Source organism: Labrus bergylta, chromosome 23 (assembly GCF_963930695.1).
Source record: "Labrus bergylta chromosome 23, fLabBer1.1, whole genome shotgun sequence".
Lineage (NCBI taxonomy): Eukaryota > Metazoa > Chordata > Actinopteri > Labriformes > Labridae > Labrus > Labrus bergylta.
In genome coordinates this window covers 11,814,214-11,841,519 of record NC_089217.1, presented here as the reverse complement: position 1 = coordinate 11,841,519, position 27,306 = coordinate 11,814,214, and the positions used below count along the sequence as shown (strand labels likewise).

At 40.7% G+C, this 27,306-nt stretch overlaps 1 protein-coding gene across 2 annotated transcripts in view; it reads right to left on the bottom strand.

Annotated features, from left to right (window-relative positions):
• Positions 1–1,034: 1,034 nt before the first annotated feature.
• Positions 1,035–27,306, bottom strand: part of znf800b (zinc finger protein 800b) — a 29,643-nt gene continuing 3,371 nt past the window's right edge. The window contains exons 2-12 of one of the 2 annotated variants that reach the window (XM_020644059.3): positions 19,898–20,002; positions 17,689–18,007; positions 14,642–14,737; positions 11,866–12,009; positions 7,904–8,075; positions 7,530–7,710; positions 7,228–7,390; positions 6,184–6,548; positions 4,558–5,733; positions 3,976–4,090; positions 1,035–3,424 (exon numbers count right to left, since the gene is read on the bottom strand). In XM_020644059.3, the coding sequence (XP_020499715.2) occupies positions 3,989–4,090; positions 4,558–5,733; positions 6,184–6,548; positions 7,228–7,390; positions 7,530–7,710; positions 7,904–8,075; positions 11,866–12,009; positions 14,642–14,737; positions 17,689–18,007; positions 19,898–19,954 (2,775 nt within the window). In that variant the 5' untranslated portion in view covers positions 19,955–20,002 and the 3' untranslated portion in view covers positions 1,035–3,424; positions 3,976–3,988. The remainder of the gene's footprint in view (positions 3,425–3,975; positions 4,091–4,557; positions 5,734–6,183; positions 6,549–7,227; positions 7,391–7,529; positions 7,711–7,903; positions 8,076–11,865; positions 12,010–14,641; positions 14,738–17,688; positions 18,008–19,897; positions 20,003–27,306) is intronic. The other variant, XM_065951426.1, reaches the window with a different exon arrangement.

Below are 27,306 nucleotides of genomic sequence, written 5' to 3'. Positions count from 1 at the left end.
GGAGGGAGAAAGCAGGCAATCGAAGCGGACCCGGGGTGTTCACTCGTGTGACAATGTGGAAGATGTGCGCAACATGTCCAATTTGCGACTCTGCCACTGCAGAAGGTGAAGGGCACGCGGGGTAATGGCGCCATCTTGTGGCCAAAGTCGTGTAATTGCAGCGGTGTGGGGGGTAAAAAAAAAAAAGCAGGTTGGGGTCTGTTAGTGCAATCATCTTAAAATGCCAGAGCAGGAATTGTCCTGAATGTACTTTTTATCTTCTTTATTCATTCATTCAGAGTTGTCTTTATGGCAGGTCTACTGCTTGTGTGTCCAGACGTCATCAAGGGTCCTTCAGGGTCTATTCATCCAAAATAAAGGTTATACAATTCTTTAAATAATGCTTCCTTCAATATCAGGTTGCTGAGAAAAAACGAACATTTTGAAGTGTTTCTTGAGTGATTTATTTGATAAGCTTGAACACAAAGATACCATGACTTTCCAATCCTAAAGGACTGCATGTCCCATGATGCAACCATCTTCAGACCCTTCTCACCTGGAAAATGAACATTTTCATACAATGCATCTTTTATTTTATTACTTTTTCCACATCCCAACATCGTTATCAAGTCTATCTCCAAATCAAACCTCAATGACGTTTTCCTTGCAGCAGTAAGATCATTAGTTTGTACTAATGTGTGCTTTTAAACTTTTTATTCATACTGCAGTAAGATACCCTGCACTGATTCTTTCCACGTTACGCTGTTTCATATGTGCTCAAACTCTGATTTAATTCACAGCATAAATCCTTGTATCACTCTTTGAGGTGTCAGAAGAAATGACGTACTGCAGTGCAGGAAATAATGCAGGAAGGGAAACTAGTAATCTTTTAAAAAAAAATGAGTGAAAATGCAAATGTCGAAAGAAGCAATTCCTGAGAAGGCAAATGAAATCCCCTCTCTGCATGCACAGTAACAAACAAACATGATTGATGGAAGTTTGTGAGTCATATACAAAAAAATAAAATAATAAAAAAGCCACACAAAGTCCCCCGGTGAGGTTTGAAGCAGTACATTTTTATTTATTAAGTGGTTCGTTTTAACATTCTGGTCACATCTGAAAGGCTTCTGGAACTCTCCTCAGGTTTCTGTAGAAGGTGAGCTTAATAACATGTTACAACTGATCATGAAAGAAATGATATTAATACAAAAGAAAAGATGTCAAGGTTTGAAGCCTTTTCACTTCATGACTCATTCCAACAAAACCTTCTTCAAAAGGAATGAGATAAAGTAATCGTGGAACAACGTAAAACAGACAGATTGTAACTAGTCAGACATGTTTGAAGGAAATGGTCAACCAACAGTTAAGTACAATTCAGTAACTATTTTCACTGATATAATAACTATACTTTATATCATCCGGTTGAGGATGAATCCATATTTACATGTTTTCAAGACCTTGTTGCAGCAGTTATAAAAATAAAGTTTGGTCTTTCATTTTCTTCCGGTTTTGTTCCACTTCATGGCTTTCTGTTTGAACATTAAGACGTATCTACATTTGGTCTTTCTCAATATCTTCCTCCTGAACCATGTGCCAGTGTTTCTAGACTACCTCTGGGTACTGTTGCTGTAAACCAACAAAAGCTGCCGCTCGAAGTTTGAGTACAAGCAGAGATAACAATGAAAGCAGAGAATCCATAGATGAAGGTCAAGACAAGTTGACAGAGTTGTGAAACAGCATGTGATGTGTGATGTACATTTTTCAGTTTGTAGAATGAGCTCTTGAGCTTTCTTTTTCGTCACAGTGGTCAAATTTAGCCCCATTGCATCAGGATGAGGACCACAAACTAAAGATTCCCAAACAGCGGGTATCAGTTCAAGCCTGTTAAGACATGACTGCCTTTTAAAAAAAAAAAAAAAAAAATCACCGGGCGCCACATTGCTGTGAAAGTGCATTTTTGCCAATCAGGACGAATTTCTGGAGAGTTGCAAGACTTAAAGCAATAAGTCACTAAAAAGAAAAAGTCTTCTTCTAGTTAATGGTTGCTACGATTTAAATAAGAGTGACTGTTATTGTGACACCGACGGCAACCTCTCCACATAAAAATGTATTCAAACACAGGAGCAATAATATGTGCAGTCGTCTCGTCCATCTTACTGTAAATTGGATTCTTGCGCATTAGCAGAAGGGATTTACAATAAAGGGGATAATAAAGGTGTTAATTTGATACTTTGAATGTTTGGCCTGTGGTTGCACACCTCAGAGTTAACAATGTCAGCTGTTATAAGTAAAAAATAATCCACATTTAGCAGAACATTAACGTAAAGCCGTTGTCATTTAATATTCATTAAGCATCTGTATTATCATTGCATAACCTTCAGCCCATCATAATTAGTGCCACTTCAGTGATTTCTTTTGTTTTTGGTATTCTGTCTTGTTTCAGGGCATTGCTCTCTTAGCTCAGAGTCGTAGGCTAATGAACATCTTAAGACACAGATATCATTTGGACTAACACGTTGGCTGAAGAGTTAGAGCGTGAACAGGGGTTGGTCAAAGATGGAAAAACTCCTTTGAACATTTTTTTTTCCACATGCAGTCCAACAAACAAGGAAGAAAATAACAAGCAAACACAAGTGAGTGGAAATTGATAGAAGTGTTTCAAGAAATAAAAAGAAGCAAACATCATTTTTAAGAAGAACAAAATATACTTTGGGTTTTTCTTTTCCTTACTTTGACCAAACCTTGCAATCGATAAACAATTCATCCTGTGATAAAAGAAATGGCTGCTGTTGGTCACTGCAAAGCTGATCAAACAAAATCAGACTGTGGGAGAAAATGAAAAATAATAATAATGAAGTGAGTACTGTTCAACTGATCTGAAATGCTCAGAGCTAAAAAGGCAGGTAGGTTTGTGTGTGCGTCTGTCTGAGCCTGCATGAGTGGAATCCTTTTCTTTCTCAAGCGGGGGAAAAGAAAGTTTCCAGTTTTCTGTGGCGGCCACGGTCCAGTTGATTCCATCCCTCTTCACTGACACACTCGTCCTTCCATTGTCTCACGTTGTCCCTTTGCTGAAGGATTTTTACAGAGAGCAAAGCTCTACAAGTCAGTCTTCTGCATATTATCTCTATTTACAAACTGTTGTAAGTAAATACAGATAGAAACCGCCGCAGTGAGTCTTCTCGTCACTACAGTCTGTCTTCTGATAGCAGCGCCACCATCCAGCAAGCTGGCTGGCTTCATAATGTAACTATACAAAAAAAAAAAAGGGTTCGGATTCCAACAATATATTTGGTTCCAAAGCAAAAGGTGGAATTCCTTTGTACTTCACTCCTCTTGTTTGTTTCTCTCTGCTGAGCTTGTTCCACTCGACCATTGTTTTTCTTAACTGAAACTTCATACGGCTTCTTCTTCATAAGTGTCTGTCCCCTTCATTATCACCGGCAGACTGTGAGTAGAGAGAGAAGAAGAAGAAGAGGTAAGAGGTGTGGAAAGAGCAAAACAGAAGGAGGGGGAAAGGGAGGAATCAAGTGAGGGGAAAAAAGGGAGCATAAATAAACAAACTGCAAGAAAAGAAAACAGAGAAAAAGAAGCCAATGGGTCTGATTGAAACGCAGAAATGAGTAGGAGGAAGATGGGAAACAGCTGGCAAACGGCGGAGTGGTCCATTTAAGTCTACAGAATGACTTGTCCCCCCTCATTTCTCATCCTGGTGAATGATCTTTGTCACAGACAAAAACAACACACACATCTCTTTCCACAAAGGAACCTCACACACACAGACTTTTACACATTTGCTCATGCGCACACCACACAGCGGCGTCTCGTTGTGGTTTTTAAAAACACTGCTGCAACTAGGAGAAAACAAGATGGTAGAGATATCTACTGTGACTCAGAGAAGAACAGAAAAAGAGGGGGGGGGGGGATGAGAAGAGGAGGTGCAGACAGGCGTGAAGTAACAGAGTCTCTGCAGAGGAGGTAAACTCTCAGTGTACTCACTGTGTTGTGTGTCTCACCAGACCAGAGATTTGGAGCGGGTGCTGACTCCTTTCCTCCTGTTGGCTGCTGCTGTCGCTGCGTTACGATGGCTACGCTTGTGAGACTCCAAGTACCTCTGAAGAGAACAACAATAAAAAAATATGATGATTTATTCTGTTTAATTAATAACAAAGTGTTTAAAATTACTTGTGTTTTTTGTTTTCATACTCCCAAATTCTCCTCTTTTTATATCTTGAATAATTGATTTAAAAAAGTGGTTTTGTATCACTTTTGACAGGTAGAGACTTTAGAATTAAAAAAATATATATTTAAAAAACATCTAAATGTTGAGTTTGATTCAGCTCATCAACCACAATATGAAGTAAGGGACACATTTAGTAAAAGGATTTTGATTCAAATTTAAATAAAGTCCCTTAAACCTTCCCTTGAGTCTTTTTGAGACAAAGAAGCAGACGACAGGAATGATCCTCAGTATAATGAGAACTATCTAAGCACACACTGACCCCTCAGACTGATATTCATACAGTGGATCATTTTACTTTGACAAGAGAAACGATTGGTCAGAAGCTCAGAGTCCATTACCTTCTTGGCGAAGGCTCGTCCACACTGGTCGCAGGCGTGGAGCGAGAAGTTCCTGGTCACTCTGACCTCGGTGGACCCTGTGCCGCTGCTCTCTGATTGGGTGTCCTGTCGCCGGGTGTGTGGGGTTTGATTGCCAGAGGAGGAGTTGCGCTGGTGCGTGTGCTTGTCGCTGCGACGGGTCAGTGGGGGGCTGACGGGCCGATGCTGCTGGTGGGTCTGCTGTCTCTCCTGCTTGCGGGTGACAGGAGGGGACGGGGTCAACGCAGGCGATGAAAGGTCCTGCTGCTTGCGAGTGATGGGCGGAGGTGGAGGCGGAGGCGGGGCAGAGGAAGAGGAGGAGGAGGAGGAGGAAGTTGAAGTGGTGGCTGAAGGCGCTGTGGTGCACTCCTGCTTGCGAGTGACCGGGGGTGAGGGAGAGGAGGAAGAGGATGAAGAAGAAACATGGCGTCCGTTCACTTCTTCTTTGATGCTGCTGCCCGTCCTCTTGCTAGGGTTCGGGCTGTTGAGGACGACCTCGGCGAGCCTCTTCACGGCCCGGCTTTCCAGTTTGGGCATGATCTTGGCCAGGTATGCGGACGACTTCTTATGAACCACCGTTACGTGGCGAAGGACGTCGCGTTTGCGGCGCGACTCGTAGCGACAGAGAGGGCAGCGGTAGAACTTGATGAAGATGTCGTTGCCGTCCGTGTGCAGCTCAATGTGCTTCGTTAAATTCTGGCGGGAGCTAAACTGCCGCTTGCACAGTTTACAGAAGAGCTGCTTGAAATCAAAGCCCACCGAGAGTTTGGTCATTTTGGCGGGCACCACAGCGCTGCACACGTTTGCGCCGCGGGAGGTTGAGGAAGATGAGGACGGCGGCATCTTTGGGCTGGGCGGAGCCTCTTCCTCCTTTACCTTCAGGGCCTTGTGTGCCACAGGAACACCTTTGGCTGTTCCAGTGCTGCCGCTAGGAGAGGGCGCTGGGCTGCTCTCAATTTCCTCCTCTTCATCATCATCGTCTCCCTCTGAAGGTTCCACTGCTTCCTCCTTCACTCGGACGCTGTTGCTTGGTGCTGTGGTAGTGCTGCTGCTGTTGGGAGTGGCTGCAGGAGTGGAGGGAGTAGGCGTAGTGGCGTTCTTGTTACTTTTGATGCTGTATATTTTGTGGACGATACGCATGTGTCTCTTCAACATGAGCTGAAACAGAAAAAGAAAAATAACACAAAATAATATTTTCCTTCTTGAGAAAAAAACAAAGTAATATACATTTAGGATGACCCGTATAACCCCCTAGACTTCAAAGTGCTGCTGAGGCCGTTCAGCTTAAAACTTAAAACTCTTATCTTTCCATAAAACTCTCTCCTCATATATATCTGTGGTAATTATATCCCAAGTTTTGATTCACTTTGGATTGTATAAAAATGACAGGCCCTTCAGGGCACTTGGAAAGATAAGAGTTTTAAGTTTTCAGTTTCTTTCTGTATATAGAGCTGTTTGTTAGGATTGAATCGATAATTGCTTGTTTGTGTGACGTGCCGAGTGAACTGCAGTAACATGACACGGTTCTACCAGGGTCTACAGGGTTAACATTACAAAGCATCACAAACATGACAAGATTGATATCTCACAGTTTAATGACAAACAAACCTGGGAGCTGTAGTTCCTCTTGCAGAGAGTGCAGCGGCATGAAGCAGGGGTCGTCTGTGGAGAGGCCGGGGCCGGACTCTGAGGTTTGGACTGGTTCGGGTTTGAAGGCGGCGTCTTTGAGCTCACAGGGGTGGACTTTGAGCTTTGTCCACGTGTTGGAGAGGAGTTGTTGCTCTTCCTGGGGGGTGTGGACTCCAGATTGAAGGGCTGGCCGGGCCGAGAGGCGAAGCCGGGTGAGATGGTGTCCCTCCTCATGCCGCGATGCACCTCGTCGAAATGACGACGCACGTTGGCTTTAGTTGCAAAGGTTTTGAGGCACACCGGGCAGGATTTTCCAGTCGGTGTGCTGAGAGTCCTCTGTCGACCTCCAAAATAAACACAGATAGTTCAATTTATTATTCAATGTAATTTCTTTAACAGGCACAATTTACCCTTGTGACATTAAAAAAACTGGTCAAATGTGAAGAAATCCTTACACATCGAACCCTGCACTTTACTCACACAAGTACTTAACAGCAGCAAAAACAAAGAACTGACATTGCTGATTTTAAATGTAGTATAGCGGCTAAGCCCAAACTTAAAGCCACTGGCTAATCTAGCCTATTAATTGACGCACTTGCCGGCTTTGCTCCTGAGTGTAAGCATTCGAAAATAAGACAGTCCAATATCTTCTTTGTTTAGGAATATTTATTTCCTCGTTCCATCAATGTCTTGACTACTGTCGCATGTGAACTGTTCAAACAATAATCCACACCTGTCCATTTACAATCACTCCTGTTACCTCAGTGTGGCGTACAGCGGTCAAAAAAGTGTATTTGCTCCCCGTCTAACAACACCTGACACCCCAGTGATAGTTCCTACTTATATAGAGTTTCACCTTAACCCAAAGGCGACACCTGCTGGAACAATTTGTGTTTGCACTTCGCAAACATGGCTCCTACATGTAGGTTTATGTCAGGCACGTTTTCCCAATCCACATCTTAAAGCGCTGATCAATTAAGAAATAACCTTTTTTTTTTAACTATAAGTTATGTAAACTCTTACCTTTAACCATAGAGAGTAGGCTTGTGGGAACTGTACGTGTCTCTGTGAACTTTCGGAGCTCTTCCAGTTTGGTCTGGTGCATCTTTCGACAGTGGCGCCTGATGCTGCGGCGAGAGTTAAAGTCCTGACCGCACAGGCAACAGGAGATTGTCACATCTTCAACCTGGACAGGGAGGAGAGAACAAAGAACAGGTTGACCAACTATGATCAACGGCTCTGTTGGGGAGAACTAGCCTGTCTTTCTTCTGATTTGGCATTTAAAATGCATCATATCCCCAGCAGGAGCATGTCCAGCCTCCTACCCCACTAGTGGATTCTTCATCTTCATGCTGCGGCTGCTCCTCTTTATTCTCCTCCTCAGCCTCCCATCTCCTCTGTGAATGATTGAGCCCTGGGCTCTCTGGCCCTCCCTGCTGGCTCGGCTTGTTGCTGTCTACACCCTCCACTTGTTCTCCTTCCCAAGCCACTGGACTCTCCCTGGCACTGTGAAGGACGATGAGACAAAACAGCCCGAGATGAATAAAAAGCTGAGAGTGGCTTTAAATCCCAAACTAACAATGAGGGTCTAAGAAGTCTATAGAAACAAAACCGTACATTCTGGACTTGTGTTGATAAAGCATGAAGTAAATGCTACAGTAGACTGAGTACAACTTCCATCCGCTAGAATTCCACGCACCTGGGGTTGTGTGATGGATATCTAGCCAGCTCCTCCTCGGTGGTGAGGTACTGGAACACAGCCTTGGTAGTGGTCTGAATGGGCTCCAGTCGGACAACGTAGTCTGGCCGTTCAGCTCGGGGATATATGGCGTCCAGTAAGTCCTTCATAGCTACACTCTGTCGGTCATCACCTATAGGACATAATGTTTGAATGATCATAACAGTCAAGTTGGTGTTTAGTCCGAGTTGTTTACTTCAGGTCCAAAACTAGACTAGAACCATTAGAACCATTAGACTTCTTACTTTTATGGCTGCAGAAAATGTATTGTATTGTATTATTAATGCGTTGCTGAGCTCAGTTTTTAAGTGATTGTCTGAAATTACCGTCCATCAACAATCCAGTGTGGACAACTGTGCAGCACTTTCAGACATCCGAGGCAGTTCATGACGTTGCCAATGTCAGCAACATTACCTACTGCTTTTTTTTGCTTATATTATTGAACATCCACCAGATGGATTTCTCCACAGTATACAAGTGATTATAAGGTGCTGTTTTACTGGCTGTTTAATTCATTTACAGATCAGGAGGGATTTTTAGCCTTAACATAGCAACTAAGCTTTGTACTGGAGTGAGTTAATACTTAGTAACAATGGACCAGAGCAGATAAAGAAAAGTTTATAAGACACGTCTTGTTTTTTGGGGGTCTTTCAGAGGGAAATCTGCCTTCTTGTGTGACTATTTCGCTGTGTTTAGTTTCTGTGCAGCTCTTTCTCGTGCCATCTGTTGTTGCCATCTCGAGTTTGCACTCCTGTTAGCCACTGATAAAGTAGTTGAGCTCTCAGCCTGACATTGATAGTTGTGAGGTCAGCACCCACAGCCCACGACCAATTGGCTGGTGAGTGTTTTCAATCAAACCAGCACTCTTTAAGTTTTATCTAATTAACAGCGTACAACTGTTCTCTTTAAAGGAATACTTGTGACCTAATGAGGCAGAAAAATAGTTCAAAAGTGGCACCACAAGCCTGCTTTACTTCTATATATACCAGCAAGGTGGCTGCATGCACTACACAATGAATCGGGGCAAATTTTCAATTGCGTCAGGTCGCTTGTGAGGGGGTGACGGTGGCAGCTGCACTCAGGGTGTGCGATGGTCTCCGAATTGTACACTGGTATATAGGTCTCTTGGTATATAGGACACAGCACGCTTTCTAGTTGAAAATAGGTATTCAAAATTGGTCTTGTACACAGAAAAGCTTTCAAAATGTATTGTAGCAAGACCCTGAACCCCAGCCTGCTTTTATTCTTCATCAGATGAAAGCCTAAATATCTGAGTAGATAATCTCACACATGTCAAAAAGCCCTACTCTTGAATCTGAGCTTTGTTGCAAAAAAAAAAGAAGTCCTCAAGAGGGAAAAAATTGATGTGTTATTGTCCATCTATGTGCTGAAAGGATACGGCTTCAGTGCCATCCAACATTTTCTGTTTGCACACTTTTTTTTCTATACTCAATAAACTACTATGCCTCTGTTGAGCTTTCTTTGAGTCAATACTCCACCTTTAGTAAATGAACAAGTTTCTTTGGTAGAAGTCTTCATAACTAGAGATACGGATGGATTTTATGCACTTAAAAAAATGGAGCACAAATCATTTGGACACTGAATGAGTCCAGTGTCAGGGCTGAATGGAGAAAGATTAAGCTTTTTAAATAAAACACTTTTGTTTATCTTGTATCCATGCAATAATGCTGAGCGTCTTATTTATGAAAAACAGACACCAATTAAGTCATTTATCAAAATAACAATACTATACATATTCAGCCACTTGTAATTGACTCTTGATTGAGAAAAATTAAGTCGCTGGTGCAAGGAACAAGATCATTAGGAGAACAGGCAGATGAAAAGAAGATTATGATGAAACAAGGCTCTTTTCTTACGACAGCGATCATTATAGGGGATAGAGCTGAGAAAATTATAATTGACCATTTCTGTTGAGATTGATTTCTCTTTCAGGAGGAGATGAGAGGAGAGTTGGGTAACAAAGAAATTACTTTTAGACTCTCCTAAGTTTCATCCTTTCCCTCAGTCTGCTACCACTTCTAAGCATCAAAAAAGCAGAGACACAGACACATATGGTGGCTAATGAGAAGTAGATAAAACACCAATGCTGCGAGATCAAAGTCAATTTTCTTCGGGATTCAAGAGAAGAGGAGAGGACAGACTGCACTTTGGGTACCAGACATGATTGATGGATTGAACACTTTACGATGTGTATATGTGAGCTTTTGTGTATTATGTGTGTAATGGAATGAAAGACCGCGGTGTGCAGACGGAGAACAATGAGCGGGAGACAGATGTTGTGTGGCAGAATGTGAAAGAAAATACAATGAAATAATCATTGATTCTGAGCATAGGTCCGTGTATGGATGCCTCATAGGGATGCGACAATACAGTCTGCCCACGGTTCAATAAATACCTTTTCTTTTTGGTCACAGTTTTTCGGTTCGGTTCTGAAGGCCCCGCTGTTTTGTTTTTTTTGGTATTCCATTCTTTAGAGAACTTTAAAGTTAAGATAAAAAGCAAATTGTTTGAATCCAAATCTATTTCTTTATTTCACTTTGAAGCAAAACAACTTTTCTATGTATACACATTCCTTGTGTCTGGCTTAAAGTCTCAGTGAAAAGAAAGCAGCGTTTAAGTAGTGCCGTGTAGACCTGCTGTACAAATAGGAAGACATTTCAGTGATTTTTGTGGACTTTCACACAGAATCAGTGAAGTGTTTCATCGTGTATGGTAACTTTCTTTCAAATGCTGCTTCGTCTTTTCTCCGTCCACTCTCACCCCGTCTGCATCATACAGGAATAAGCTGGTGTCTGTGTGTGGAACAATCAGCAGCTTCATGTGAGTAACTTAACAGCATCCTGTAGTCTGTTGCTTTAAACTAAGTCAAACTCCATTAGTGTTTCCATTTGAGAAGGTGGCACGTGTGAAACAATATTTGCAGACAGTATTTTTTGTTTTGTTTACCGTTGTCTCTTTGTCATTAAACTCAACGCTGAAACCAAAATGTTCCCACAGCACTGATTTAAAAGACGATGGTCAATGTTTCCCCTATATGAGCCGGGTTATGACAATAGGATGGTTGTTGGTTGATTATTTTGTCCAATAAATGTTAATAATTATTTTAATGACAAGAATTTAAAAAAATTGCACGCAACTTAAACATTGTTCCACTTCACCACCGCTGCTACAACTCCAACCGAGGGGAAACACTGATGGTGCTTCCAAATATTGCTGCATCTCTTCCCCGCTTGCCATGTGAAGATAATGTGTTTTCAGCTTCCCCCGACTGTGGTGCATTCGAGTTTACTTATCTGGTTCACTATTGTATTGAGAATTGTTGCATCCCTAGTTTTGTTTTTAAATTGTAGAAACCAACAAGTTTGCATTAACGTTTCCTCAGCTTACACTGAAGCGCTGGGTCCGGCCCTTGGAATTATCGTTTCACCTGTTTTGTCTGCTGCAGTATTTTAAACATTTTACAAAAAAAAGGAGGAAAACAAAACAAAAAGATGCAAGATCTGCTGACCTATTGTAAAAATGTCCCACTGGATATAGTAAATAAGTTTACTGCACACCATAACTGGACACCTTTCGTTAGAGTAAACTGCTGGGATGATGCTTTACCGCCTCTTTGTCTCTAGGATTTTCCATGGGAACAAAGTCTTTCTGCTCTTCACACTGCTATTCATTTGCTGTAAATAAATCCAAATTAGTAACTTTAAAGTAACTTTAAACGTGTCAGAGTTTTATCAATTCCATGTATAAAAAAGCTGTTCACTACTCTTAATCCATGAAGACTATTGGGGAAATGTCTCAAGTGACGTGGTTGAAATACAGTTGAGACTGTGATTACAAGCATGTGGCATTCATTGACTGATGTTACATGAGTGTGTGTCTGTATGCTGTGTTGTGTCACTAACCGTCGGGTTCGGGCAGTCGTGACAGGCAGTAGTACTCTTTATGTGTGATGAGGTTGGGCAGACCTCTGAACAGACTGCGACACAGTTTACACTCAAAGATGGTGTCCACCTCCCTCAGCAACATGTGTCTCAGCTGGCTGGTGCCTGTAAGACAAAGAAGTGATAATTACTAACATCAACTAAAAAGGGAGAGATGTAGGACATTTGTTATCAAGCCTTTTATCATCATGGGAGAGTTACAAAGAAACACTGTCACAGGGAGCCAGCAGCTGTTATATCACTGTGAATCTAAATTCAATCATGTCTACTCTCTTAGATGCTAGACAGAAGTCTGCAAGGTTGTTTACTAGTGATGAGCCCAGTTTCCCAGAAGCTACGCATCTTGCTAAAAAGCTCAAATATTACTATAAAAGATTGGTATTTTGGGAATCTTTTATAAGCACCATTTAATTCACTTAAAGGCAGAGTTGGTAATTTTCGAAAACTAGCAAAACTCCCTCAAAAGCCACGCCCCTCACTTACATGCACGAGCGCCATTGGTCCAGAAGCGGACCTCAGCTCATGCTTTGAGTGTGGGCTCATGCATGCATGAGGTAGAGAACGAGCAGGGAGACAGGGAGGTGTGTGATTGGTTCATCAGATTGGTACCTCGTGGCAGACGATGGTCAAAGTTTTTACACGCTTAAAACTGCTACAGATGACGGATTTTCTTTGCTCCTTTTTCAGAGCACATGATATTAATGTCTGTCAGGACCTAAAGATAACTTCAACTCAAATCTTAAAAAGTGTATCAGGAGAAAATTACCAACCCTGTGAGAAAAACAAGACTTGGAACAGAGAAAACAAGCAGATTATTGTCACTCTGTAACAAAGCTTGACGGCACAGATTTCCTCTTCCCTAAAAAAAAAACACAACTTTTAGTTTCTTCCTTTATTAGAGGCCTGTAACGGTCCTGGCCTTTGTAACATTAAGTGCTGTTTTTGCGTCACCGCTGTCATCACCTTTACTTTCCTGTCATTGTCGTCAGCATGCTGACTCATGTGTCCAATGCCAAATTTGTCCATAAAGAAGCAGTCAGTGCTTTGTTGGGATTTGTGACTCATATTTGCACACAATCAGATCAACTGCTCTGTCTGCTGGACTGTGCAAGGACACACACACACCCACACACACACACACTTTATAGAATCACTGCCTAAACACTTTCGTATTAATTCCCACTGATGTGAGAACCTGCACATCCTACTGTCACACACATTTACACACACATTGTTGTGTCCTTTCACATGCCACTTATTTTACTCTTTTCAGATTTGCGTGGTCTCTGCATTTGATGCTCTTTTCCCACTGGCTCAGCAGAAATGTGGCTTGGGTGTGTTAAAAGGCTGGCTCTTAACATACGTAGGTGGCCATGCAGGAAATATGAGCAAAGGAAACACCTTTAAATGTTTTATGCTCTGCTTTACATACCTCTTTAGCTCTAACTTAAAGATGACAAATTATAGCCATTTTCCACCTTTTCAAACAGTCCCCCTGTGGTATAATGAAACATCTGTGCTGTGCTTTGGTCAAAATATAACATGAATCAAGCACCAGAGGAGGTTTGTGACTCTGTATAAACCAGCTCTCTCAGAACGCTCCGTTTCGGTGTGTGTGTCTCTTTAAATGCAATGACCCCCCCCCCCCCCCCCTTTTTTCCCAGCAGACATCACTCCTCTGTAGCGAGAATAAAAATGGCGGACCTGCGTAAAAGTTTTGTTCTCGGCTGGGGATAGAGTCCATGGGTGGAGATATCAGGGGAGGGGAGGGTATTTTTTTTAGACCAGAATCCAATTTGTGACATCACAAGGAGAGCACATTTAAAATGGAGCATTTTTCCCTGTGTTGTCTTTGAGAAAGACTTTTGCAGACCACAAAAAAGCACTGGATGGGTTCATTTCACATTTTGTGTGTAGGTAGACACTCAGGTTACCCAAATATCTGTTCAAAAACACTGTAAAAGTGGATTTTTCATAATATGTCTCGGTTAACAAAGGAATTGGAGCTGAAAGAGTCTGCTGTTGTGCAAATGCCAATCTATTCCTTATTAACAGATACCACAATACGACAGCCAAGTCTCAAGACATGGGAGATTTTCTTTTTTTTTGGCTCACAGTCATTTGTAGACATGCAGTATTGACAAATCAGGGACCCGGTCATTATGAAAACAAAGCAAAGTCTCCAGATTAGACAATATGTTTTCCTGCAAAGGTGTGAAACAGTATGCACTGGGCTTCCGGGTACATTTACACTCTTTTGGGGGGGGGGGGGGTGTCAGGACTAAAGGATCGGCCATTGTGCTTTCATCAACAAAACATTTTTCTGATAACATCTAGTCTGTGTGTGGCGCAGTGTTAGTGCACACTCCCCATGCACGGAGGCTACAGTCCTTCAAGCAGGCAGCCCAGGTTCAAATCCGACCTGTGGCTAATTTCCTGCATGTCATTCCCCACTCTCTCTCTCTCTCTCTCTCTCTCTCTCTCTCTCTCTGATTTCCTACTCTATCCACTGTCCTAGTTCTCCACTACAGACACATAAAGCCCCCCCAAAAAATATTTAAAAAACTAAATATAGAACTATAAACTAAATTCTTGTTCTTTTTCTTCTTGTTTAAAGTTCAGTTGTAACTAAGCCAGCGTGTTGTTTCTGCCATTTGGAAAAACATCGGTGCCGTAACCAAATTTAAATGATCATTAATAGAAAAAGAATGAATAATAAATGCATTATGTCACATACCTGAACGGAAGCATTCTATTATCTGCTGAATACCAGACTTGGAGGTCTGCAGTGGCTGCTGGAGCAGAGGAGGGTCTCCTGGCTCCACACAGAGACCTAGACAGTGAAAGAAGGAGAGCGATTGCACTTTATAAAAGTAGAATAAATAATTAGATCTGAGTACAACAGTCTTTGAAAGAAACAGCATGACCTGGGAATTATGAACATCTTGTAAGACACAAGGTACAGTCTGAATGTGGCAGTGACTCACTCTGGCCTCGTTTATGTCACAGACACACACACACACACGCTCCAGCCTGAATGTGAGATTAGCTTATTTTGTGATCAGAAAGGAAAAACATGTTGCAGGCGTTAAAAAATGAACGACACATCACAGTGATTTCACACATGAAATCACTGTGATGTGTCGTTCAGAGGAACACAGCTCATGAGGGACTTTTAGCAAACATGCAGTTGAGGGGCAGAGCCATGCTAATGATAAAAAAGATGTGCTTAGTCCAACAGAACTCAGAGCCAGCATAGCATCTGATACCTCAGCATGGATGTCAACTATCAACCAAAGAAGGAGTGTGACCAAACATAAAAGTATTAATGGGTATTGAAAAATGATTTGCTTTTACTCGACACAAACACCAAAGAGTGCAGGGTCATCTGAAGAACAGCCATTCTGGTGCTGGTAGGGATTTTATGTCTGTTTGATTTACTGGTCAGGTTTTTCTGTATTGTCACTTCATTGCTTTTTACAAATCGCCTGCCACAATGTCACAGTAAGGGTACCACATCATCACCTTTTCTCCCTCACATTTCAGGTTGCTAATAAGCTTTCTTGATCTGGAAACAAATCTACGTGCGTTAACAAAGCAACACCCTCAGCATACGATGTTACAATATGATCCTGCCAGCTTCTGCTTTGTCGTGTTATGCTGTCTTAAGTGTTGACACATATTTGTCACATCTCCCATATAGTATTGCTCTTGTCGTGTATCTCATTCATCATGTACTTATCAACATCGCTGATGATAAAGAAAATAATGAATCAAGTTAATGTAAAAAAGTAGAAAATCCAGATTCATGCCTGAAGCAGAAAGAAATATATAACAGACACCAATAACAGGTGTTATTTCAGCTTATTGATACCAGTGACATTTGCTATTAATTATCTAATGTTGATTTTAAGTATTCAATTATTATTATTAAGCATTAAATAAAAAATGAAAGGTTTTTTTTTTTGGTCCTTTAATGATTGTTGCAGCAGACCCTGGCTCCATGACCAACAAGGGGCTTCTGAGATGTATTGCAGGGTGGTTAAGAACTCTCATTTTATCTCTATTAATGCATTTCAACAATGAAAAACTTTTTCCCTCGTTATCCTCTTAACTTTTTAGGCAGACAGGACTCAAAAGAGACTTAAACAGATCACCTACACTCACAAACAGATTCACAGACTCTTCAAAAGATTGCGTATAAGTTCTCACATTATGAAGTGAATATGGTGACAGGGAGAATATACTTTTTGCAGCGACAAAACAACGTTCTGTAACAGTGTTGACTGGGACATAGCTCCAAATTAAACACTGTCAGTGTTACCAGCTGTGACAAATATCCAGTGTTTGTTTGGCTTTCAAATCACAGACTTCAACTGCATCGAACAAACTGCAACTAATGTTTAGTCAAGATGCACAATCACCGACCCTAGCAAAATGCTTTATTTTTCATTAATTAATGGCAAATAGTAATAAGACCTTTTTGCACTTATTTGCAAAAATAAATGCTCTTTAAAAGATTAAGTTGATTCTGGTCATATAACAACACAAGTATTTGAGACGTTGCAGGTTTAAACCCTTTCTGGCCCCACACATGCTGGTCTGGACACAAAGCCAAGTTCTGGGTAAGTAGAGCAATGTGGGACAACGTGTGTGTGTTTGTGGGCGGATGAGAGACAGACAGAAGGCTAAAAGGCCAGCAGCAGAAAGACTGACATGCCCAGAAAAACACAAACAGAAGTAGGGGTTAAAATGTAAATGAAAATATGGTGAGTTGTGGTATTTGAGGGAGGGAGAGAGAGAGAGAGAGAGAGAGAGAGAGAGAGAGTGAGAAATTATGCATGTGTGACAGAATTTACCCCCCACCCATCCCCCCACACCTCTCCCATACAAGCTACCATCATCCCAGCAAGCCAGGTCAGTGACCGACTGACCTCCACGCCCCCCTCTGCAAGAGGGTCAAAGATCAACCAATCAGGAACATCAGTTGAAGTCAACAGCTTCTTTTTTCACCGTGAGTGCAGAGACTTTCAGCAGCCGTTAGAAATGTAATCCCAGAGGCAAAAATTTACATCTGAATTGAACCAAAATCTAGGGTAACATTGAATGATTCTGCTCTTTCCAACATTATGATCAGAAGTCTTCACTTTCTTTGATTATGTTTAGACTTCTCGGAACCCCTCGATGCGGGCGCCAAGATGAAAAACTACAACGTGTTGTGAGTTGTTTCACTCTGCAGGAAGAATGATAAATAAATTACGGACTACGAGAGTAAACGGACAAAAAAAAGCAATCAAACATTCCGGTGTACTTCATCTAAATATCTGCTAATATTGGTTAACATGAGATTAAACTTTCTTAAAAGTTTATGTATGTGTTAATCGTCTCTGATTTTAGTGTGTTGCAACAACCCCAGCACCCCTACTTCACAAGTCCTTGGATATAGGATTCATTTATCAGGTCTGAACAGAAGAAGAAGAGTTTTACTCTGTTTTAAAGGTACATAATATTTGTTTAGGAGTATTTTCCTGCTCAGTTACGCCTGAGCTGGTTCATTTCTCCCACAGCTTTCATTATGAGATTAATCATGACTTTCAAGTTCCTCAAACCATTGTAGTTGTCATCCTGAAGCTTGTGTAATAAACTCAGTTCCTGATAAAACTTTCATATGTCAGACATGAATGTGCGGCTGAAGCTCCACAGGAGGCTGACAGACAGTTTTAGCCTGTGGGGGTGTGAATCACAGCAGCAGGGAGTGCATATGGAAGACAGAACTTTCCCCACCTGTGTTATGACTGTTGTCCTCAGTCTGACAGCTTTGGTCCCTGGTCCCGGTGCTGTTACCGCTGTGGGGCTCGGGCATCAGAGGAGGAATGGGCTTCCACAGCGGTTTTGCCTGGAGCTGGGTAGGAGAGTCGTCCTTTTCCTGGATGTCCATCGTGGTTTCCGTCTCGTCCAAGTTCTCCGACGGAGCCTCAGCCAAAGCAGAGGTCTCCAGTTGAGTTTCATCATGAGCTTGTTCCTCTTCTTTGGGCTGCTCCTGAGATGGTTGCTGGGCGTCTATGTTGAGCTGGTCTTCCTCCATCTCCGCCTCACCACCACTCTGCACCGAACAAAACCAGACACATATTCAGTTCCTGTATTATTAATTATGTTTTTTTTTGCTGTAAATGTCAAATGTTTTTCCTTTGTATTTTCAAATATTAAGTTATTAATTCCAAAACTATTAATTTGGTTTCAAAACATCAGCAAACATCAGCATCATTATTTTAAAATCATGAGTTATAAACATATGAACAATGGTGCAGGCTGTGTGTTTCTTTAAGTCAGATTTTCTGAGTGTTCCAGGTCAGATCTGTGAGTGGTTGGGAAAGCAGCAGACAGATTACTTTCCTTAAACTACCGCTGGATGATGCAGAAATCAAAACATTAACATTCGAGAGAGATAGACTTCCAGTATATCATTTAGAAGACTTTTATCTTCCATCTTGTTTTGAGATATCGCTAGCGTCAATTTTGCATTTCAAATCTTAATTATCCAGATCATCGCTGTGTTTCTTTATCAGAAAGGAAAGTGTGACCTACTGTATTGAGCATGAGAGACACAAAAACATAAAACACACACTAACACACACACACACACCATTTCTTAAAGCTGAAACCTGATCATACATAAATAAACTGGACTCAATCAAACTACCAATGACGTCCTCTCACAAAAAATGTTTCACTGCTTACTGAAAATTTGCATATTGCAGGGCAGCAGAGGGAGGGGTCACAGCAGGTGACAGAGGGAATGAGAGTGTGTGTGTGTGTGTATGTGTGTGTCTGTTCGTGCTTGTGTGTGTATATGTATGTGTGTATTTCTGTCATGTCTCCTGAGCATCCAGAGATTTTGCAGGCGGGACATTAACCTTGTCGCACAAACCAACCCTTCAGCAGATAAGTGACTCCTCACTGACCCAATGGATGCACATGCATCCATCTGTGCTAGTGTTTTGTGTGCATGTGTGTGTGTGTGTGTGTGTGTGTGTGTGTGTGTGTGTGTGTGTGTGTGTGTGTGTGTGTGTGTGTGTGTGTGTGTGTGTGTGTGTGTGTGTGGGGCTGCGTCTCCTGACCAGACCTCCCTTTTCTCTAAATCCCCAATCTTTCTCGTTGTCCCACCCACCAATTTATCCTCATTTTCTCTGTGTCTGTCTCTCCTGCTCCTCGTGTCCCTGTCGCCCTTGAAGAGGGATAAATGACTCCAGCGTTCAGGCACATTACAGCACATCACCACAGAACAAGTGGGCCACTTGGACACTTGTGTGACTCTTACACACACATGCACACAAACACATCGTGCATCAAATGATTACAAAATAGCTTAACTGCATGTAACACATGCTCAGCGAAGCCATCTGTGCAGTACAACATGTTTAAATGATTTAAGCCCAAACAGTCTCATGTCAACCAGATCTGATCTACAGGAGATTTTGAAGACATAAACAAAATATCATAAAAAGTTAAATGTACCTTATTGATATGATGTTTGTTTTTTTTGCTCAAAAGTAACTTAAATGTAATAGCAATGATTTCGGTTTATTCCCAAACACAATAACTAGCTAATAGATACATTAAAGGGAATGATCCGGATTATTAAGTCTGATTATATAAAACCTTTATTGTTCTCATTTATAAGAAAGAAGTATCTATTTTACCAAAGTTTTTCTGATTTGATTCTTCTTCTGTGTACTGTACTCATCAGCTGACTGTCAAAGTAAAAATCAGTCAGTGTAAAATGTACTTTTGATTGGTGCTAATTGTTAGATTAACCGGTTGCACAAGTGGTGGTCACTAAGAACTTTAACTTAAAACGATAAAGACTGCAGGATAACTAGATAGATACTTTATTAATCATCTGCAGGAAAAGACAATGTTACAGCAGCTGCAATCACAGTCAAGACATAAACACTGGATGATAACATCCAGGCAGTATTATTGATTCCAGTACCTGTCTGCGTTGACAGAGAGAACTCTTCCTCCCAGCTGACTTCTGGGCCTTCACCATGTTGCCAAGACTGGCCTCCTGCACGTTCACTACCAGCACACCTGTAACCTGCAACAACACTCCACATGAGCTACAGGAAAAACTGAGGATACAAGTACAAAGGCTCCTCATGTCTCATAATTATTTATACAAATGTTTTTCTTCAGTATGGATTTAAACCTGTTAGTAAGAATGCCTGCAACAGCAAAGCTTTTGTTAAGAACTCTAAACAACATCTAGCTTCACTTCACTGTACACAACCTACCTGTAGTATCACTGAAAAGTGTTAATGAAACAAGTATAATTCAAGTTTAAATGAAGTGCAAATCAAGCTCCACCTTCTTAAGTTTCAAGAGCAATGGAAACAACATGTGTTTATAAAGTTCACACTGATTCAGGTTGAATTATGTTGTTGGAGTTGTGCAGAGAAGCTGAACTTTAAAGATTAGAAAGTTTAGCAAATTTAATTCTGCCACAAACATCTCTGAACGAGGAGATGTTGGATGAAACTCTTCACTTTTCCACTCTATTATATTCTGCCATCAGCAGTTTTGCCATTCACCAATTAGATCACATTAAAGTCACAAGAACAAGCAACCAATTAAAAAAAAAAAAAAAAACATAAACCACCTCTGTATATTTGACTTCTGTTTCCAAACAGTACATCTCCAACACATTTCTGTTTGGATACTTCTTGTGAAAGCATTTGTATTGCATTAGAAGTCACACAAGCAACATAACAGCTTCGTGGGTTACCTGGCTGCAGTGTTTGGAAACCACCAGGCCACAAACATGATCTAAATATAAACAGAATTAAATAATTTAAGGTCACAGTAATGATTTCCCACAATGCTAATTTGGCTGCTCCTCATATTACTGTGAGGGAAATTAACCCTGTGTTACCTTCACCATTACTCTGCATGAGGCATAATATCCTTACTGAGTGCATTAAAAATGAGAACTCGGGCCTTTCTAACATAGCACACATACCGATGCCTTACCCAGAGGGCCTTGCAATGGTGGGGACACTGTGACTTTAAATCAGTTTCTGCATGAAAATGTATTTAATAACAGATCATTGTATGTACAGACAGTACTACTGACACATTCACACCTACAATTGAAATCCAACCTCTAAGTTTGGGTTTCAATTGTGGCTACATGTTTATCCACCTTAGATCTTCTCTGGCTCATAACTTATTTCTGCCATACAAGAGATTGTGTCAAGATCAATATTTTGCACCAGTTTCTATCATGTTGCATGTTGCATCCCCTACTGGGAGATAAATTAAGACCCCTGGAATACATTCACAGTCTTATTATCTAGTGGGTCCATCTAAATCGTTTTCACAACCTCAATTAAGAAATTTGAGCTTTAATTCCTGTATCACAGCATCTTTCTGGGAAATAACACTTATTGCTGCCCTCTAGTGGCAGTCTTAATTAAAACTGCTTGCTCCAACTCAGCCACATGCACCTGACTCCACAAGGATGCTCAATTCAAGTGGAACAATGTGACAACGTATGCTTCACTCTAGCAATGCTAAACAGCCTCACTGATTATTAATTAGATAAACTGATTAATTTGAAAAGGTTCAGGATCTGTTTCCGCCAAAGAAGGCGAACAATCTGATAACTCCAGATTTTGATAAATTAACATTTGGCTCTTCAGTTCTCTGTCAGTTGATTAGCTTTGAATGCCCCAGGAGCAAAATGGTGTATTAATAAGATTTGCTGCAGTTGATAAGTGCTTAAAGTTTGTACATGATAAAGCAAAGCGTCCCAGACAACAAGCAAACAGCATGATAAGTACATTCAACTTAGCAGAATAAGAGGGAGGCATACACTTGTTCTTCATGTCATTTTAAGGTAAACTATCAAAAAGTAGTACAGGAATGGACTTAAAGCTAGAAATGTTGATTGTGTAGTTAAAGTCCGGGAAAAGTTAGATCAGGAATACTTATGAAACATGACAGAAAAGACACGTTTTTTTAAAAGCTCACTGTTTAAAGAAGCTTGAACCTACACATACAGATGCAGCCTGAGTTACACGCACAAGCCAGTAGATTTGTAGTTCCACCAGAAGTCCAGCAGAGGGAGACAGAGCGTGTAAAGTATTTTAGTCTGGTGATGTCTTCAAAAGACTCGACACAGAGCTCCAAGTAACACACGAGAACGGCCACAGAGGGGGATACGAAATGCTTTCTAACACAAAGTATGTGATCTGCCTGTAATATTTCACAGATTGAGTCTAAGAATCAAAATGATCTGCACACTGTATTAAATGCTCCCAGCAACTTCATTGCAAAAGCATCTCTGATCTTCATTTTTTTTTGATCAGTCCGATATCTGATACATAAATGACTTCAATAAAAGGACCGGATTCGGATTTTAGATTAGGACTTTGCCTCCGTATGTGGGGTGCACCCACTTACCCTAAGGCCACCGACGCCCCCCATCTGCTTCCTCTTTAAAAATGGCTTGTGAATGTTTTCAGTTTGTTGTCACACTGAAGTTGCTTTTCTGTACTTTTTGCAGCTATTGTTTGAGGTCAATTCTAAAAATATAGGAATGTGTAAGCAAGAGTGTGACTGACAGTGTGTTTAATGTATGTTGATGTGTATGGTGAGGAGCGATAGGGGGCGCTTGGAAAAATGTTCATCTGCCAAAGGGGGGGCCAACAGAAAAAAGTTAGAGATCCACTGCATTAAGTAGATGTGTGTGTGTCTGTGCACTGTCTGTGTGAGTCAGTCAGAACAAACTCATTTGTTTAGGAACTATATCTACAGTTATGGACTGAATACAGCGCACTGTAACAGTTTATTCATCTCAGTTAAAAGATACAACCACCAAGTGACACCTGCTTGATAAAAACCGACACGAGGAAATGAGAAAAGTCAAAGCAACATTTGAAACAAAATGACTGTAGACAGTGAAATAACAAAGCTTTACGTCCCTTATCAAAATCATATTTTTAAAAAGATTGTATTCCTATTTTGTACAGCGGATCTACACGGTGCATGCATGCATTACATAAACGCTGTCATCTTTTCACTGAGACGGCACAGGGAGTTCATACATTGAAACTAGGCATTAGCTATAATGGGAAATTAAAACTGTCTTCCATACCAACCACTCACGTCAGGAAACAACCTCATTAAAAAAGAAAATCTTATTCCAGGATTTAAAGAAAATTAAGTTATTTCATACTGAGGGCTGATAAATCATATCAAACCCTCCTCTCCTCTAAAACACTACACTATTGACTGTTAGGCCCCGTAGCCCCTGATGACCTGTTGAGGTTGGTTCAGAGCATTTCACCTGATGCATGCTGGGATAAACTCTGGCAACCTGTCAGAAATCAGAATGAAATATATGAATACATGTAAATCACAAAATTGGGACAACAGGAGACCGTGAGGACGAAAAAGTGTAGACGGAAACTTCTGTGGAAGTATCATCATAATATGAAGCACATAAGTGAATAAGCTTGATGGAAAAAAAATGTGTATTCTAAATCCTTCAACTCAGACTGTTTCAGGTGAGGCTTACACTAACAAGTCAGGTGAGGTGTACACTAAGAAATCCTCTAAGGCCCCTTTCATAAGAAGCTCTTTACCTCTCAGATTTGATCTTAATTATACTTTAATTGCTATACTTAATTATATTTTATAGAGTAAATAAAACTCCCCCCCCTGTAAAAAAAATACTAAACTCAGTCATACTGGAAGGGACACTTTGTTGTTTAGAATATTTTGTATGTTGTGTAACTAGAAAGTTCTTTCTCGTAGAGCTGCCAACCTCATGTCATCAGTGCATGGCTATACAGGGATGGATATAAAGAGGTACTTGTTCGACCACATGAGGTTATGCCAAAAAAAAAAAAAAAAGGTTTTAACAAAAAGTGATCCATGACTAATACGAGGGTCAGTAATGTGAAAATCACAAGGAAACTTGAGTTAATTTTCACAGAAACGCGGGAATTCCTAAATGTCTCTCAGAAGAACAATAAGAAAAATATTAGAAAATATTAGAAAATTGAATATTTCTAAATGTCTTTGAGTGCTACAGAGTTTGTTAACCATATTCATATAGACTGGGGGTCCACGCAGATACCAGAAGCGGTCTGGCAGTCACAGGATATATAAAAAAGTTTTATAGTCGGCTGTGCTCTAAGATGGTTTAAAATTGTTACACCTCAACATTTGTTCTCTTCATTCATTTACAATATGATTTTATCTGGTAATCAACAGCTATGTTTTGTCTTGGGATCTGTGTCTTATTTCAATCTGCTGTGGCACCGGGAAGGTTGGAATTCCCAAGCCAAGACCAACAGCAGCCTAATTACTCTGTCGAGAAGTGTTTCATAAAAAGCTGACAGGCAGCCGGTGCAGCCAGAGGATTACAAAGCCCAGAATGGACAGCTGTCTGAGAACATAAACACTTATTCAACTCACTTTTTAAAAGGCTGTGTGTACTACAAGGTTGAAAATAAAACACTTCCAACCACACAAGCGCATGTGCCAATGATACACTCACATGAGCACGAGGGACTCTTCCGTTTCCCTGGCAACAGACAGACGTGGTTGTGAGGTAGTGCTGTCCTGTTCTGACTCAGGTAATGAGAGCGAAGGTGTTCAAACTGATTGTTGACGTCTGTGGCTAGGCCTCCTAATCTCCTCTCCGCTCACTGCTTACTACTGGACACTTAAAGTGTTGATGGTGACATATTAAAGTTTTAAATTCAACTTTTCTATATAAACTCAGTCCTAAAATATGGGACAGTTCAACGACATTCACATAATTAAGCTTCAAATTTGAACTTAGTGTTGTTTGGTGCTAAGTGGTGCACACTAATGTTACAAACATCCTTACAACAGCTGAAGTATAAGTGATATTGTTTACCGGCTCTACAAAAGCCTAAAGTACAACATCAAAAGATCAATATGAGAACAAAACAAATCTGAAAAGGGTAATATCTCCCTTTCTCCTCAGCGTAGAACTGTTTAGGATAGGAGTAACACTGCAAGAATGGCTTATACTGCAGAAAAGGATGAATAACATAACTCTCTGTTATAAATGAAAGGTTCAGATATTATTGAGAAACCTGAGACACTTCTGGCACCTTGGATTTCACAAAAATATCTGACACTTTCGGTCCTCAGAATGAAGAATTTGTATAGCTAAAATTAAGGAAAGTGCTACATCTTTGCTTAATAATTAACAAATACACCTGCAATTTATTCACCAGTGTAACATATTTATGAGCAAATATGTTTAAATTCAATCTCCAGCCATAATCCATAGTGTGTTCCCAGCCAGAAATCAATTTATCAAAGCGATTCCTTTTTGGGAACATCTCTTATTTTATTAGACAAATCCTTATTTGTCCTTTCAGAGGCAACTAATGGGATGAAATCATGTCAGAAAAGAACTTTGTCGTCGCCGGTGAAGCCTCAGATTTTCTGCTTTCAGTCAGGAAGCCTAAGCTTAACTTGCTTCATTATATACAATTGTGCATGTATACCTTGTAATGTGTGTTTTTCGAGCAAATAAATGGAAGCCTGAAATCTTCATTGCGTATACTCAATTATATCGGATGGCTGTGTGGGGGCGATCTGACAGGACTTCCTCCTAATGGAGGGACTCCACACTCACTGACACTATGCTGACGGCCGGCAGACAAACAATCACAACAACCTGACCACAGGATAGGATGGGAACATAACTGACTTATAGATTTCCCTTATGCTTAGAACTACTGCTTTTTTTACACTGTGTTCATGTTCTGTGGCTCTGACTTTCTTCTACCTCACTAATGGTTCTCCTTATGACCACAATGATCCTCATAGGTTTGTTGAACTGTCACTCTGAAAATTACATCATATGCTCTATAATTAAGTTAACTTACAAAGCAACACAAAGATTCATGCTCCTCATTTAGAGCATGTATCACAAAAATGCTGCGTTTATTTCCCATCTAGACGTCTTCTTATTAAGAGCAACCCGCATACAGTACATCTGTTAAGTCTATTAAATGAAACCACTCGGAAGCTTCTTTGTAAACAGCACAGAAACAAGCAGGAGGCTGTTTCCAAGAAGCAGGTGTATTTAATCAACAGACTATCTAATATTTGACAAATGCATCACCATCCCAGATCTGTGGCTATTAAACTGACTGACAATTTGACACCTGTAACAACAAATAAGGAGTAAATTAAATGAATGGAATCAAACTTTTCAGGGCAGAAACAATACATTGCTACTCATGGTTGTCTCACCCTACTGTCAGTTGCTGTCAGTTCACATGTCAAACTGTTAGCGCACATGAGCACACATAATCTCACATATCCTCAGTGTCAAAGTTTTAAAAACACTATAGGACATTCCCAAAAACTTAACATTTGCGATGACTAAACTTTTTCTGCACATGTATTTTTGCAAATAGGGACCTTTGAGATACACGCACACACACACACAAAAATGACACACTTCTGCGCACGTAAACACACCTACATTACTCCAAATGACAGATTTATCAACAAATAACAAAATGAGTTCCGACCAAGTTCCATTGCTCAACAAAGTTCACCATGCTGAGACACACATGGAGTTTTAAGCTATGTTCTGGCATAAGCTCCACTGTTTGTATTTTTTTCACTGTGATAACTTCCATCACCCTATCAGGCCAGAAGATACCATGAATTTGGCTCAATTTGCAACTTCTCTTCAAAAAAAATAAGTCAAAGAAATTCTGCACAGTGAATTGTGAAGTCTTGATTGAAAGGGGCGACACCGCACACATGAACACGGAAAAGAGACGCAGCAGCAGAGTGTGGAAATCAACACGGACATGGATTTGAATAAAGTGGCCATGGAAGACCCATAAAAAAAACATTTTCAGGGCAGGTGTGAAAGCACAGGCTATGATCATTAAAATCAAGCCTCTAAAACTATTTGAGAATGGCGATGTCAAAAAGAAATGGGAACACAAAATATGTGGAAAAGTGATATCCAAAAATAATTTGAAACAGATTGTAAGGAGACAATTGAACTAATCTTCGCCAGGTTGTGGGAGCAGCTTTCTTTAAAATGAGCCGAGAAAGTCGGGGCTCTCTCTGACAGGTTGTGCTCTACTCTACTCTTTTTTTTTTTTCAATGAGTGGCTGACACTGATTTTCTGATTGATGAACGACTATTTCAATTTTCTGTTTGCTTACTGACAGGTTGTATGACTGTCAGGTTAATGAGTGTGTTGACTGACTTAAATGAGCGCAGATCTGGCTGCTGTTCTAATAAGGAAAGACTCATCTCAGGTTGCTTTAACCCCGAAGTCTCAGGAGATAATGGGAGGCCAGCTGAGGCGCCCAGGA